The sequence below is a fragment of the Medicago truncatula genome, chromosome 8 (assembly GCF_003473485.1).
Source record: "Medicago truncatula cultivar Jemalong A17 chromosome 8, MtrunA17r5.0-ANR, whole genome shotgun sequence".
NCBI classification, from domain to species: Eukaryota; Viridiplantae; Streptophyta; class Magnoliopsida; order Fabales; family Fabaceae; genus Medicago; species Medicago truncatula.
In genome coordinates this window covers 13,136,024-13,151,375 of record NC_053049.1, presented here as the reverse complement: position 1 = coordinate 13,151,375, position 15,352 = coordinate 13,136,024, and the positions used below count along the sequence as shown (strand labels likewise).

Below are 15,352 nucleotides of genomic sequence, written 5' to 3'. Positions count from 1 at the left end.
CAACTTCTTCGACGTCCCAAAATCATACAAATTCAAGTAAACTCTTGTATACTATTTTTCACTAACTCGTTTAGTAACCTAGCCAAGCCAGTTAAACATTCCTAAAAGCAGAGATAAATATGGATGATGAAGTGTGTTTTTGGGAATTCAACTTTCCATGATAACACTTTTGAGACACAGGACATCATGCTGTAAATTGGCCAAGAAAACTAACATCGGATTGTAAATAGAAAAACGTTTGATAAAATTTGTTCATTTTAATCTCAATGAACCAGAATTTAGTTGCCACTGATTATGCATTTTTACAGATACTCTCAATAATGATAAGCATGATCTTCCCCATCAATTTCACATTCAGTTCTAGTATAGTTAGACAGTGAAAAATCCAATGAAACTAGAAACGTAGCTCCATCACATTCTCGTGGAAGTCACGCAAACAGACTTCGTTGAAGGAACCTCATATCAACCTTTACCATCTGTCCACTTTCGTTAATCAATTGAAATTGGTTCTTGAGCATATTGAATTTTTATTGAAGAATCTACGTATAAACTTTTGCAATATTAAAGATTTGTCACTCTTATTCTATTATTTTTCTCTTTCTTATTGACATATATTCTCGATTTTCAGAAAAGTTATCAAGAATGATAGTTAAGCAATTTGCATCTTCATCATTTACCAAATAACTAAAACTGTTTTAAAATGAAATCGGACAGGGGCCTTATTAAAATTTGTGTTAATAGTACTTTACCTCCTGTAAAAAAAAAAAAAGATTTAGTACTTGTAATTTGGAAGATTTTTGGTTGTGGACATTCATGAATTGTGACTATACAAAATCGATGATATGGCAGGAGGTAAACCGAAATTTGCTCAAATTAGAGGGGGGTAAACTAAAATCTGCTCAAATTACAAGGGGCGAAAGTATCATCAATTTTGAAATTTGATGTCATGAAGGTCCAAAACCAAAGAATTTCAAATTACAAGGATGGAATTTAAAAATATAATTTTACAGGGGATAAACCGGAAATAGCGTATATTATAGGGGGTAAAGCACTATTAACCCTTAAAATTTCAGTGAGTTTCAAGATTAGTGACTTCAGTGACATGGATGATTTCACATGCCTGGTAATCTTCATAAACCTTCTTCTATCAGATATAAAACATTTCAACCATGAGTTGCAAAACTCATAATATTGGTCAACAAATAGAAGTTGAACCAACTATAATATTTATAACAATGCCTGAAACAAGAGAAGTTGAACCTACCATTGTTACTACTCTTCAGATAGAATTTTGAAGGGGAGGGCTAGAATTAACCATTTTTGTATCCAAAGATCAAATGAATGCCGAACAATCACTACAAGATAATCAGTGATTTACTACAGCGGAAATGGTAGCAAATTTCTATCAAATTTCTAGCAAAACATGTTTAGCTAGGTTATAACCTTTATAGCAGAACAAGGTCTGAAACTCGTTACAAAATTTAATTCAAAGCGAAAGTACCTAAATTTTGCATTAAGGAACGTAGTATCATATTGGCTTAATTGATCCTTTAGTCTTCTAATTTATCGGGCTTGCTAAACAGAGCCTTAGAAAAACGGATCTCAAGATTTTTGCGCCATGTGCCATCAATTAGCAGCTCTTTCACAAGTAAAGTAGACCTAGTTAGCCTAACTGATTGAGTTAGACTAAAAGGAAATGCTTCTGAGGGGCTTTCCTTCAACCATTTCAACTTTGTTATCAATAATTCCACCAATTGAAGGATTTCATTTTCGGTGAGAGACATAAAAAACATGGGTCCATGCCTTTGTAATCTATGAGCTAGATCCTCCCTGACAACGTAAAAAACATGTAGCAAATTATTACTAATGAATTATTCTTGCAACAAGTAGCTACATAATGATCATAAAAAATATTGCATAGCGAAAAGGATAGTTATCAAGAGAAGATCAACAAAACTAGCAAACCTGCTTCTTGATCGGGAAATAAGACGCGATCCTCTAGATGACAAAACAAAAGTTTCCACATCATCCCCAAAAGAATCAGAAGAAAATAACACAGGCATTTCTGAATGATCAGCATCCCTCTGCTTCTTCTTCTTAACGGTAGATGTTGTTGATGGGATCAAACGCACACAAAAATTATCATCTCCTATATACAAAAGTTGTACTTCTGATATAGATACTATCGCTTCGATAAACAATTTAGTCATTCCAGGAATACCCATTCTTATCTTAAGTTCTTCGATGGAGATTCCGTTCGGGTACGAACTCAATACCTCCTTAATCTGCCTATTCTGCCTATTACACAATTTTAGATCTTCACCAAATAACTTTATGCACGAGGAAGGTATATGGTTCTCTACATTTTGTGAAGATGTGGGCTCCTCAGCAGCTGAGAAGGGATTTTCAAGACACACCTTCTAGTTTCTATACCAATCAGGAGGATAACAGAAATATTTTTCCAGTAAGATATTTCCCCTTGAGCACTGAAGACCACTGCCATTTTATAAATGCTACTCTCTTGACATAACCATCAGCCTTTCCTGGACATGCAAGGAAGAAGATGTTGTGCCACCTAAATAAGTTTTGAAGCAATCTGCAGGTGAAGTCTATGTCTTTATCACCAGATATCAAAAAGCGGTGTATGGGTGAGGGATTTTCAGAAAACCAATCCACAAGGCACTTGTAATTGTTCTTTCCACCTGTAACATAGTAGTTAAAGGTCATTACTATTTTAAAAGATAAAGATAAGATTGAATGATACATTTCAGTAAGTCGTCGTAGGGACAAGCTCCATAACAAACAAGGACACTACTTTCAAACTACAAAAGAGTCGTCTATCTAATTGTAATAACTAAAGAGAAATGTTCAACATTTCAAAAATTGATTCTTGCTATAAGTGTATTGGACTTTTATATAATATAAAAAATCATATGGTATTCAATTAGGATTTTTAAGATTTTTTTAAAGAGAGTTTCACAAAACTCAATTGTATTCATTTGAGACTTTTTACTGCTTAAAAAAGAATCCGTCGGTATTAGAAAGAAAATAAACATGGATTTTGAGGAATTACTTTACTAGATAGATTTTGTATAAGACTTTTTAGTACTGTTAATATTTAATTAAATAGTAAACAGTTATATTTACATTGTAAAAATATTCTAGATAATTCTCTAAGTTACTTTGGATAAAATATTATGTAGAATATTCCTTTTGTGATCTCATATATAATAGACCTTCCGTAGTGTTTTTCAAACTTAGTTTTTAGCATTTTTCTCTCTTATTCCACAAGTACAATCTATAAACACTACACCCATCAAACAATCCCACTTAAACTCATGAGACTTTTTAACTCTATCATTCCCTGATTGTAGACCTCTTCAAGTGAGTATTTCTATCTCTCTTTCTTTTTCTACTCAAAGTTCATCCATCATTATAACTCCTATCCTATGTATTGCAAATAATGTGATCAGCAACTGCTCTTTTACTGCTCTTGATTCTGCTCTCAATTTCTTAATCTCGCAATCAGCAAACTTTGTTAGATGCTCTCTTTTTTTTACCCTTGGTATTTTAATCATATAGAGATGTTGATAATGATAAAAAAAAATTGAAAAACAAAAGGTATAAGGAGATCACAGAAAAAAAAAAAAAAAAAAAAAAGTAAAATTCTATCGCAATAATAATCTTAATAAGTTTTCTCTTAACTTTTTTTATGAAGTTTCTTTTGATGTAATTGGTTTATGCCATAATAATCTTTTTACGCTTGCTTTTGAGACTATGAAGTTGCAGTGAAATAAATAATAATTGTACTAATTTTACTTTTATTTATCTTAACATTATCGTTTTTTGTTATTTTTGTCTTTGATTCTCTTAAATTTTGAATGTATGATACCTATGACATGGTTAGTGCCGCTATTGCCTATGCTGATGCGCAGATGGGTCAGGAGGAGGTCATGAGTTCTCAACAATGGTTTCAAGCCATGAGCCATGTTAGGGAGCAGATCGCGCCGATATTGATAGGAGGCGAGGCCAGAGGCCGAGGAGGCGGCAACAGCAGGACTAGAACCAGGAGTAGGATTACTTGTAGTTGATGTTTAGGAATTGTTGGTTTTAGGCTTTCTTAGTTTCATTTTCAAACTTTGGTGACTTTTGTTCGTATTTGGTTGACATTATGTATTTTAACTAATGTTGGTAATTTGCTATCGTGGTGCATTTTTATTTGAATCAAATGTTGATAATTTATTATTGTTGTTGATGTGAAAATATTGAAATAGGTTTGTGTTATGTGTTTATAACACATTACAGGTCCAGAAGCAAGTGCTTCTGCCATTTCAGGACTTCAAGACGCATCGACAGTTAACTGCGAAGGAAAAAGAGGAACCGGCTGCAGTTAACTGCCGAAGTTTTGTCGGCAGTTAACTGCCGAGGAAATTGAAACCGGCGGTAGTTAACTGCCGGGGTATTAGCGTCTTTTAAATGTGTGTTTCAACCTTCTTATATGTGTATACGACAACTTTCTTCAAGGTTTGATCGGAAATACCATAAGAGTTTTTTGTAACTAGGATTTTGGTCATAATTGAAAAATCCTTCGGGTTTTAAAGGTAAATTTCTTCGATTTAGGGGACAAGATGCGCAAGCAGGTTTGACTTTGAACTTGTCCAAAATTTCTTTTGTGATCTACTCACCTCTTTCTACTAACCTTTTGTTACTTTCGTTACCATAAGCCACCAAAACCGTATTACAAATCCATTTAAAAAGGCTTTCTTTTCTCTTTTGAAAATAGATTTATCAAGACAATTCATTTTGGTGGCTAAAGGCTAAGTTTCCTAGTGTTACTTTCGTTTATCATACCTTTTTTTATTTGTTTGGTCATTTTGTTAATACTTATTTTTTCAGTTGTTTCATCCTGTGGTTCTGTGTTTTGTAAAATTTTCATGTTCTTTTTTTTTTTTTAAGGAAACTTTCATGTTCTTTTTAGTACGCCTTGTGTTAAGAAAAATGCGTATTTAATGTTAATATATTCCGTTTTGACTTATTAAAAAAAAACGTCAATACAATTTAAACCCATTTTTCTTGTATTTTTTTTTTTCGTTCAAAAGGGACGAACCAAACTATTTAATCTAAGTCATTCCTTCCTTCATATGTAACTAGAGCTATCAAAAATAGGCCGAGTCCACTGGCAGGCCCCTCGACCCACTATTTTAGTACAGGTCGGGCCGTAAAAACAAGCATGAAAAAAGTGACCCTATCTTTTTGGGCCAGCCCCCCGGACCTATAGTTTTCAAAGGCTGGGTCAGGCCGGCTAGCCAGGCTTGCGGTCTGGCCCATTAAAAATACTAAAAGAAATTATAAAATAATTTTGGCAGTTCATGAATAAAGTGGGTCGGCCCCCTTCAGCCCATTTATATGTGTTGGCCCACCGAACCAAAGCGGGTTGGGCCGGACCGACCCATTTGACAACTCTATATACTAAAAAAAGAAGCCATTCCTTAAAAAAAAATCATGAAAAGGATGTTTCACACTAATAATATAACAACAAATTAAAAAAGACAACTTCTTTTGCTATTTACTTTTGAATGCATTGTATTGATTTTATTTTTTTTATTCTCTTTCCCTTTTCAGACTTGCTTCAATTGTCAACTTTCAGATAAATAATGTCTTTATATATCTTTCTTATAATTTTTCTATACAGTTAAAGATTTTTTATTTTATCCTCGTGAGTTTAGCTCAGTTGGAAGGGACAATGCATAATATATGCAAGGTTCGGGGTTCAAATCCGACCACCATCAAAAAAAGATTTGTTATTTGATTTCTTTTTCCAAATAAATTTTATCAAATATTTGTATCTCTGTCTTTATCTTTATAAGGTTGATATAATGTTGTAATTTTTCTTCCAAATTTCTCATTCATTTGAATTATTTTATTACAATTTCATTATTTTCTATTTGCGATCATTGTAAAACAATTAATTGAGTCAATATTCCAACCCAATTTCATAATATATGATTTTAAATATTATTATTGGTAAGATGATATATCATAAATTTTTATACAAACAATATAACAATACATAAATTTCCTAAATAAATATGTATACCTTTATTAAAAAAATAACAATTTATGAAATAATCATATCATTATCTTTAAGCAAAAAGTTGAACGTTACAAAAAAAAATATTATATTATTTGTTGGTGGTCTTGGTTTGAAAGTTTGGATGATCGAGTGTGCTACTTTGAATGAGTGTTCTAGTTTGAATGTCTGAGGATCGATTATCCTTCGTATCAATTTTGATACAAACTTTAATAATTAACTTTTAGATAAATAATATAGTAAAAATGTATCTTTCAAAAAATAAAGTAAAACTGTAATTAATAATCAAGAAAACATTTCTCAAAAAAAAATCAAGAAAACACAATCTTCCCAAAAAGTTAAGAAAAGAAATGAAAAGACGCTATGAATTTAAAAAGATAAAATCAAATAATTTTAGAGTTTTTCTACTTGCACCCTAGTTAATCATGGTTGCACCCCAAAATGACAATATTACCTTTTTATAAAATTTGATTTTCAAATAATTTTAGAGCATATTCCTTGTTTGCTTGTGATCGCTTGTGGGGGTGAAAGAGGGTGAAACTCAGTGACAATGAATAAAATTAGGGTTTTAAGAAAATTTATATAAAAGGACAATTTTGATATTATAAAAAACTTTTAAGAAAATTTGGGTGTAACCAGAAAAACATGGGGTGTAAATAGAAAAACTCATAATTTTACCATATCTTTTCAATTAAGCAACATAATAACTAAGAATATATATTTCAAAAAAAGAATAACTAAGAATATAATTGCCCCCCAAAAAAATCTAAAAATATAATTGTGTCAAAGAAAACTATGAAATGCAAATAGGAGGATAAATTTAATTTATTTGAACTTTTAGTGTGATTTCTTTCACACTGTCAACCCACCACCATTAAACTCATGTTAAATTACATAACAAAATGACATGATAACATGATTAAATCAAACACATGTGTGAAACAGTTTTACACTATCGTTGTTGAACAATTAATCCTAGAAAAGATATGATATATTAAGAAATAGAAATTTCGTTTAGATTTTAACAATTATACACATGTAAAGATTTCTTTGCTTAGTTGATAAGAAATGTTTTTTTTTTTTCTGTCAAAAAAACATTTCTTATCAACTAAGTAAAGAAATCTTTCAATGTGTAGAAATGATTTGAATTTTTTTTAATAACCCCAATCCAACAAGCATAGAGATCTCTCTGTCACTCGTCATATAGAGATTTTATTAATTCATGGCTGCTGCAACATCTAAGCTGGTAAGCAGTGCTTACATTCCTAACGACCTTGCTTTGTCTATTCTTTCCAAACTGCCTCTCAAATCACTCAAACGATTCACATGTGTTAAAAAATCATTTTCCCTTTTATTTCAAAGCCCTGATTTTATGAACATGTTTCGTACCAATTTAATATCTAAACACAACGAGGACAATGAAAACACACGTCTCATCCTAAAGGAAAAGACACAAATGATTCCCTTTCCCTACCATTTTTGCACATTTTCTGGTGAGAAATTGGAGGATGGGGAGAGATTAGACTGTCCACTTCCATTTCATGAAGATGACTTAGGTATTGGGATTTTAGGTTTTGCTAGTGTTAATGGCACTCTTTGTCTCTACCAAGGCAATTACCATGACACAAAAATTGTGTTGTGGAATCCTGCTACCACAGAATTTAAGGTTGTTCCGCGTAGCTTTCAACCGTATGACAACATTGAGTTTAAGATACATCCTTTGGCATTTGGTTATGATCGTGTTAGACATGACTATAAATTGATCCGGATTGCGTCTTACCCCTTAGACTTTGAAGGTAATTGGGTTGAAGTACCTGAAAAGGATAGCTATTTGTGGGATGAGGATTATGATCACACTGTTTGGGATAGGCAAATAGTGAAGATGAATGACCCTTTCTGGGAGATATATAGCCTCAAAAGTAACTCTTGGAGGAAAATCGATGGCATTTATCAGATGGATTCTAATTGGGCAGATAGTCATCCGGTGAACTTGAATGAATTTTGCCATTGGTTAGGCCCATCTTATGATATTGTGTCATTTGACTTTATCAATGAGATATTCATTGCCACAACCTTACCCTCGGTTGGCTATAAAAGGTGTAGAGAAAGCAAATCATTTTTTCGGAAACGTAGACTCAGGCTGGAGAAGTACTTGGCAGGGATAAATGGGTCTATTGCTTTCATCTCCAATATTGTGGTGACAAGATCTTATCACATATGGATTTTGGGTGAACTCGGTGTTAAAGAATCGTGGATTAAACTCTTTGTTGTTGATGCACCTTGCAGAATGCATCCTTTTGGGATAGGCATAAAGAGCTTTATATTCTTCATGAAACATGGTGACGGGATAGCTGCTTGGTATGATATAAGTACCCAAAGGTATGAGGAGATCAAGGTTAAAGGAGAGTCTGTTGGGTGGGATATTATAGTTTATAAGGAAAACCTTCTTTCTTTTGAAGGAATTAATATTTAATGTTATGGTTATTTAATTTTCATTTTATTTTACCCTGCAATGATTTTATAAATAAACCAAAATATGAGCTTATGAAATATCATATTCATTCATTGATTGCATATGCCTGTCAAATATATATTATTGAAGGGGATTAAAGAATAATATTAGTGAACGCTAATAGTTTCTTGAATGCTCTAATTGGTAATATGAAGCTGGTATTTTTCATTTCAAAAACAAAACTTAATTGAATCACTTTAATTGCATGTTTTGATTGAAAAAACAAAATAAATAAATAAAAACTATCAAAATAAATAAGATGCCATGTGTCTCAAATTTACAACAAACACAATAAACTTTTTGTTTAGTAGGATTTCCCATAACTGCTCACTCTTTTACATTATCATAATTTGTGACAGCATACAAACCTTCTTTCAATATACACCTTTATGCAAGTGTCTTGATATTCCTCGTATTCCTCTTGAAATTCCTCAAATATTTATGGGATGTAAGCATTTCTAGCTTAGACAATCATACGAGCCTTCTTCAATTTCAATGTAGGTACTTATGTCTTGACTCATATTCAACTTCATACTCATCGTCTCGTTTACCATTGACAGCACTATTAAAGTGTGCAAAAAATTGCACCAAATTTCAATCCAACTTCAAATGGTTTTTCAAATTAGAATTAAGAATAACTTGCCATAAGTACGAATAAAATAGTTTCAACAGTATAACTTTGTTGCATCTCCTTCTTTATAACCTGCCATAAGTTGTAAGTCTTCCAAACATTTACGACCATGGGAAATAAAACAAAATGTGCTTTGCATCATCATAATTTTCAGTGCACACCACACATTCCGTCGGACAATTTATTTCTCTATCTTAGGGTGTGTTTGTTTCAAGTTATAATTGTTGATTCCCGGGAATAAAATGATAGAAATGTATATGCCTATGTTTGTTACAAGTTTACTAAAATTTATTCCTTGGTATAAAATGTTCCTGGGAATAGAAAAAATTTCCCAAGGAAAAGGGTGGGAATAAAGTTCCCATGGAGATGAGAATAAATTCATAAATAGTTTACCTATTATAATCCTTATTTTTATGGTTCCTAGGAATATTATAAAGCTAACGAAACATATTTTTCCTACATTTCTTGGAATAAAATTCCCATCTTTATATTCCAAGGAATGTTATTCCTAGGAATAAATTTGGTAAACTTGAAACAAACACACCCTTAGTCTTGCCCGTGTTGGGAGACAACCTTTGCATATTGGCCAAATCAAAAAATTTCCTTTAACTTCAATATACGCACCTATTGACCAGGTTGATACAAAATGAATTATCCACAATTTCTTCCAAGCACAAATAGTATTCACTTCTAACTGTATAATGCCGAGTTTTTTCCTTCTTTCAAATAAGGTTGTCATCGACTTTGTTTTGAAGAAGCTAAGAGCTTGTCCTCAACTACTCATGCCACAAAGTTATATGTTGTCTTTCGACTTTAGTAATGAGATATTCTTTTCAACAAATTTACCCTCTGAATCAGACATACTACCTCCTTTTACACTAACGGGAGAGAAACTTAGTGGTGTTAAATGAGTCTATTTCTTTGATCGTTAATGAATTCCAGACAACTTATGTTTACATACGGGTTTTGGGTTAAATTAGTGTCAAGGAATCGTGGACTAAATTCTTCGTTCTTGGACCCTTTTTTTTTAGAATTATGCGTCCTATTGGAGCAGGGAGAGCCATATAGTCATCATAAAACAGGATAATGAGCTAGCTTGGTTTGATTTTAGTACCCAAAGGATTGGGGAAGTATGTCCTAAAGGGGACTTGGTTTATTTTATGCAGATTATAACTTATAAGCAAAATCTTCTTTCTTTTTGGAGTAATGAATAATTAATTGTTTTTGATGTCTAATCTCTAAGGTTTCAGTCTACAGTTTGAAGGACATTGTTATTGGATTAAGGATTTTATACCGAGGTGAATGTAATGAAGTTATTAATATATATCAATTGGATACTCAATTGCCCATATCTTATTATTTATGCTTATTTTTTATTTGCATATTGCTCTAGTTTTTGTTTTAATTGTGTTAACCATCTTTGATCTGCATGAAATTGCCTCCAGATATAGGTTATTAATTTGAAGTACTTACAGCATAAGTATGAAATATGAAATTGTTTAAAAGAAAAAGTTGTAATATGAAATAAATTCACTTATAGTTATGAATGAATTATACTAAATTTGCTTATCCCATAAACTAGTTGATTTATTGTGTCGAATGTTTGTTCGTTGAATTATACTCCAAAACTATATGTGAATTTGTTTTCAGAATATAAGTAATTTGCATAAATAAGTAATTTGTTACAATTTTCTGTTTATTTGGCTCTAATCTTTTAAGAATAGAACCTCCCTGTTTTCTGGCCAGGCAGAACTTTAATTGGCTACTTGGTAATTCACCATCTCTTCGTGATAGAAATGTCGGGATATATAGCACTACTGGACGTTATGTCAATAGTGAAAAATAGGAGGGCAAAAATAAGAAAAATCTTAAATTACACGAGTAAAATCTTCTCTCTTTTTTTACAAGGTCATTTTTTCACACTTTAAATTTGTGTATATTACATATATAGTCAATTACTCAATTTGAACAGTTAACCTAAGATAGTATTAATTCATTTGGAATAGAGTAAAAGATATATATGATGACTATATATGCAAATCAAAAGAGAGTGAAGCTTCGTAGATGTTAAGATATTCATAACATAGAGAGAATAGAAACAAAATTCAATTGTAAAACTTTCTCTACGATTTTCTTACTAGCAGAAATGCTTATACAATGGACTCATACAAGCAGATTCTATCTAACTGATTTGCCTAATGCCAAAAGAGGAATGCATAAATGATTATGGAAAAAGCAGCCAAGAATGCAACGATGGTGTTTTTGAGATTGAAAGAATGTTTGGCAAGTGCGTTTATGAGACAATAAAAGCAAACATAACTGGAATTGACCAAAGAGAAATGGTTTCTACAGTTCTGATATGCTTTCATCTTAGCCTAAGAGAATCAAAAGTAGGGTTGTGAAGAAAAATACTGGAAGAAGAATGAGTGCAGCTAGGAATAAACTATCCATGATCTTTGAATATGTACTCCCATCATTCAATATTTTTTTGCACCATATGCATGTCCGCAACGTGTCGTCAAAGCAGTAGTCGACAATCCCAACTACAATTTACATTTTACAAACAATTAACTTGTGTTAGTATGTTCTATATGAAACAGAGACACAAACTCAAACACAAGCATTGACATAAATGTCGCGCCAGTGTCGAAAATAAAACATGTCTTCGATGTGGCTTCAGCTTTGACACATCTTATATTTTTCAACCATCATAGAAAAATTGTAACCATTAGTCCTTACTCCTAATATCATACATACACTGGGATTTCAATAGTACAAAGGAAAATGTTCACACACCAAAATGTAACAAACTTTCCAACAAAAAAAAAAAAACTAACAAATTTTGTGATCGAAAAAACTGCAAAAGTTGCAACCTTTACTTCATTTTCAGTGTAATCATTGAAATACATGTTCCTTTTACAAAATTACAACCCAATTTAATTAATCTCTAGAATCATCACTCTAATCAAAGAAGTAATGAGCAAATTTGTTTTTCAACTTGTAATGATGTATTTCTTCTAAATATTTTAAATAATTAAAGACCCAATGAGCTGTTGTATCTTTTAGAGAAGTTAATTCGTTAATATCTCGTAATCCAGTTTCGAACGAATGTGCAGTTATTGAGACTATTCATCATCTTCATATATATGGATCAAAGGATATTCTCATGCAACTATTGGCATGGAAATGCTCACAACTTGAAAGGACACTCACGACAAGAAAATATGTGATTTGCTGCGATGCATTTTGTAGCTAATTCGTAGCTAATTTCTAGCAATCAAAGTTTGCTAGAGATATGCTATGGAATACCTATTGAATTGGCCGCAGCATGGATTGAGAGAAAAAATTTCCAGGGAATTAATTCTTAGCAAATCCGTAGTTATTAAAAGTAAAATCCTAGCAGATATTTAGTTATTCCATCGCAAACAAGCATTCAAAATGTATTTTCTGTAGCAACATAACTACATTTTATGATAGCAATTTCGCAACAAATCCATAGCTAAACTTTTCTTATCCACACCTAAACCATCAACAATTTTTTTCCTTCAAATGATTTTTTTTTCTTTGAATAAAATAATAGAGGAGTGTTATTTGAACAACCATTTGGTTGAGCACTTATGGGACAACCATAATTTACAAAGAAAAAAGTTGGTATTTACACGAAAACCAAAACAATAGAGAGATAAATTAAAAAGTAACGTGAGTATGAGAGAGAAAGTTGTCGCAAAAGTTGTCATAAAATGGATGTTCAAATATCATTTCTCAAAATGATATATTTAAAGCATTGCCAATAAATTAGTAAGCAACTTTAATTGAACACACTACAAGAAATCAAAAACAAGTGTTGCATAACAAATTCGTTCATACAATATTAATCAAGTTTGAAGCCATACAAGAGATTCTTCATATTATAACAAGACTTGAGCTTATATACATGAGATTCTTCATATTAGAATCATAATCTAATTTGTCAACAACAACAATTATGTAGGAAAAGTTAAGGACATATCATTGTTTTAGGAAAAATACAGATCATAAGAACTTGGGATTTTAGTCACTCTGCATTGAATAATAACTAACAAAGCTTCAAAGCTCTTATGAGTACATAAATACCAACGAACAAAACAGATGTCACACTTGTCATAAGGCCACAAATCAATATTAGCACAAATAGAATTGTGAAACAAAATGCGAAAATGTGAATTAACAGAAATCCCCAGTAGCAGGGTTCCACAATACAGTTTTTACACCATAGTCATAGCTTTAAATGAGACAAAGAATGCCATTAACGCTAGCAAAACCCAAAATCTCAATAGATAAATCATCATCTTGAGAACAGCCAAACCATGAAATTTATTTCCAATTGTTATTTTTTTTCATTTTGGGTATATATCTTATCTTCTTTAAATGTGGAATATTTGTTTGCTTAATTGATAAGAAATGAGTAAATTACCCTTCTCTATTTTCTTTCAAAGATGTTTAAATTAGAGTTCCCTTCCTTCTAAATTGAAAGAGGTAGAATATTTTTCTGTGTTAGGGATTATACTTTTTTTGTTATCATCATATAGGTATGAAAATTCATAGAGATTTTCCAAATCCTCCATGATCACTTTCAAATCAGTAATATAGTATGAGAATAGTCTTCACACCTTATTTCATAGAGTGAAACTCTTGATGCAAATCAGAGAGGCAAAACATTGGCCCTCGGAAAATCGACTCTTTTTGGTTCATTCCACTGATCACAATTATTATTCCCTTTGAACAAATTGTGCAGAAATATTATTCTCTAAGTTATGATCTTTCATAAGCTCATATTTTGGTTTATTTATAAAATCAATGCAGGGTAAAAGTAAATATAAATTAAACTACCAATACATTAAATATTAATTCCTTCAAAAGAAAGAAGGTTTTCCTTATAAACAATAATTTGCAACCCAGCTGACTCTCCTTTGACCTTGATCTCCTCAATCCTTTGGGTACTTAAATCATACCAAGCTATCTCCTCATCACCTTTTATGAAGAATATAAAGCTCTTGATGCCTATCCCAAAAGGACGCATTTTGCAAGGTGCATCAACAACAAAGAGTTTAATCCACGATTCTTTAACACCGACTTCACCCAAAATCCATATGTCATAAAAACTTAACACCTCAATATTAGAGATGAAAGCAATAGACCCATGTATCACTGCTAAGTAGCTATTCAGCCTGATTCTAGGTAACCGAAAAAACGTTTCGCATTCCCTAGGCCTTTTTAAGCCAACCGAGGGTAAGGTTGTAGCAAAGAATATTTCATTGATAAAGTCAAATGACACAATCCTGTTTAGTTCTAAACAATGGCAAAATTCATTCAAGTTCACCGGATAGCTATCTATCCAATTAATACGCATCTCAATGCCATCAATTTTCCTCCAAGAGTTACTTTTGAGGCTATATAACTCCCAGAAAGGGTCGTTCATCTCCACCACTCGTCCATCCCATAAAGTATGATCATAATCCACATCCCAAAAATAGCTATCCTTATCAGGTACACTAACCCAATGACCTTCAAAGTCTAAGGGATAATGCGCAATCCGAATCAACTTATAGTCATGTCTAACATGATCATAACCAAATGCCAGAGGAGGTGTCTTAACTTCAATGTTGTCATACGGTTGAAAGCTAGGAGGAACAACCTTAAATTTTGTGGTAGCAGGATTCCACAACACAATTTTTGTGTCATAGTAAATGCCTTGGTAGAGACAAAGAGTGCCATTAACACTTGCAAAACCAAAAATCTCAATACCTAAGTCATCTTCATGAAATGGAGGTGGACAATCTAATCTCTCCCCATCCTCCAACTTCTCACCAGAAAATGTGCATAAGGTGTATGGAAAGGGAATCATTTGTGTCTTTTCCTTTAAGATGAGACGTATGTTTTCATTGTCCTCGTTGTGTTTGGATATGAAATTGGTTCGGAACATGTTCATAAAATCAGGGCTTTGAAATAAAAGGGAAAATGATTTTTTAACACATGTGAATCGTTTGAGGGATTTAAGAGGCAATTTGGAAAGAATAGAGAAAGCAAGGTCGTTAGGAATGTAAGCAGTACTTACCAGCTTATGTATTGCAGCAGCCAT

At 32.2% G+C, this 15,352-nt stretch overlaps 3 protein-coding genes across 3 annotated transcripts; 1 reads left to right on the top strand and 2 right to left on the bottom strand.

Annotated features, from left to right (window-relative positions):
* Positions 1–1,550: 1,550 nt before the first annotated feature.
* On the bottom strand, positions 1,551–2,503 carry LOC120577467 (uncharacterized). Its single transcript, XM_039829008.1, has 3 exons — positions 2,418–2,503; positions 1,966–2,298; positions 1,551–1,830 (listed from the first exon to the last, which is right to left on the bottom strand). Exons 1-3 carry the CDS (start codon positions 2,501–2,503, stop codon positions 1,551–1,553), a joined length of 699 nt encoding a protein of 232 aa, XP_039684942.1.
* A 4,810-nt stretch (positions 2,504–7,313) lies between these two features.
* Positions 7,314–8,564, top strand: LOC25500985 (putative F-box protein At1g32420). The gene has a single exon (XM_013589522.3). The coding sequence runs from the start codon at positions 7,314–7,316 to the stop codon at positions 8,562–8,564; it is 1,251 nt and encodes a 416-aa protein (XP_013444976.1).
* Positions 8,565–14,110: 5,546 nt separating this feature from the next.
* Positions 14,111–15,352, bottom strand: LOC25500983 (F-box protein CPR1). Its single transcript, XM_013589520.2, has one exon. The coding sequence runs from the start codon at positions 15,350–15,352 to the stop codon at positions 14,111–14,113; it is 1,242 nt and encodes a 413-aa protein (XP_013444974.1).

Bases quoted from the DNA above. Each gene is read 5' to 3' on its own strand.
- LOC120577467 (XM_039829008.1), bottom strand. From the start codon at position 2,503: ATGGCAGTGGTCTTCAGTGCTCAAGGGGAAATATCTTACTGGAAAAAT. The intron at 2,299-2,417 runs GTGTGTCTTGAA...ATTGTGTAATAG, and splicing joins ATTGGTATAGAAACTAGAAG to GCAGAATAGGCAGATTAAGG. The intron at 1,831-1,965 runs GTTTGCTAGTTT...TTACGTTGTCAG, and splicing joins ATTTCCCGATCAAGAAGCAG to GGAGGATCTAGCTCATAGAT.
- LOC25500985 (XM_013589522.3), top strand. From the start codon at position 7,314: ATGGCTGCTGCAACATCTAAGCTGGTAAGCAGTGCTTACATTCCTAAC.
- LOC25500983 (XM_013589520.2), bottom strand. From the start codon at position 15,352: ATGGCTGCTGCAATACATAAGCTGGTAAGTACTGCTTACATTCCTAAC.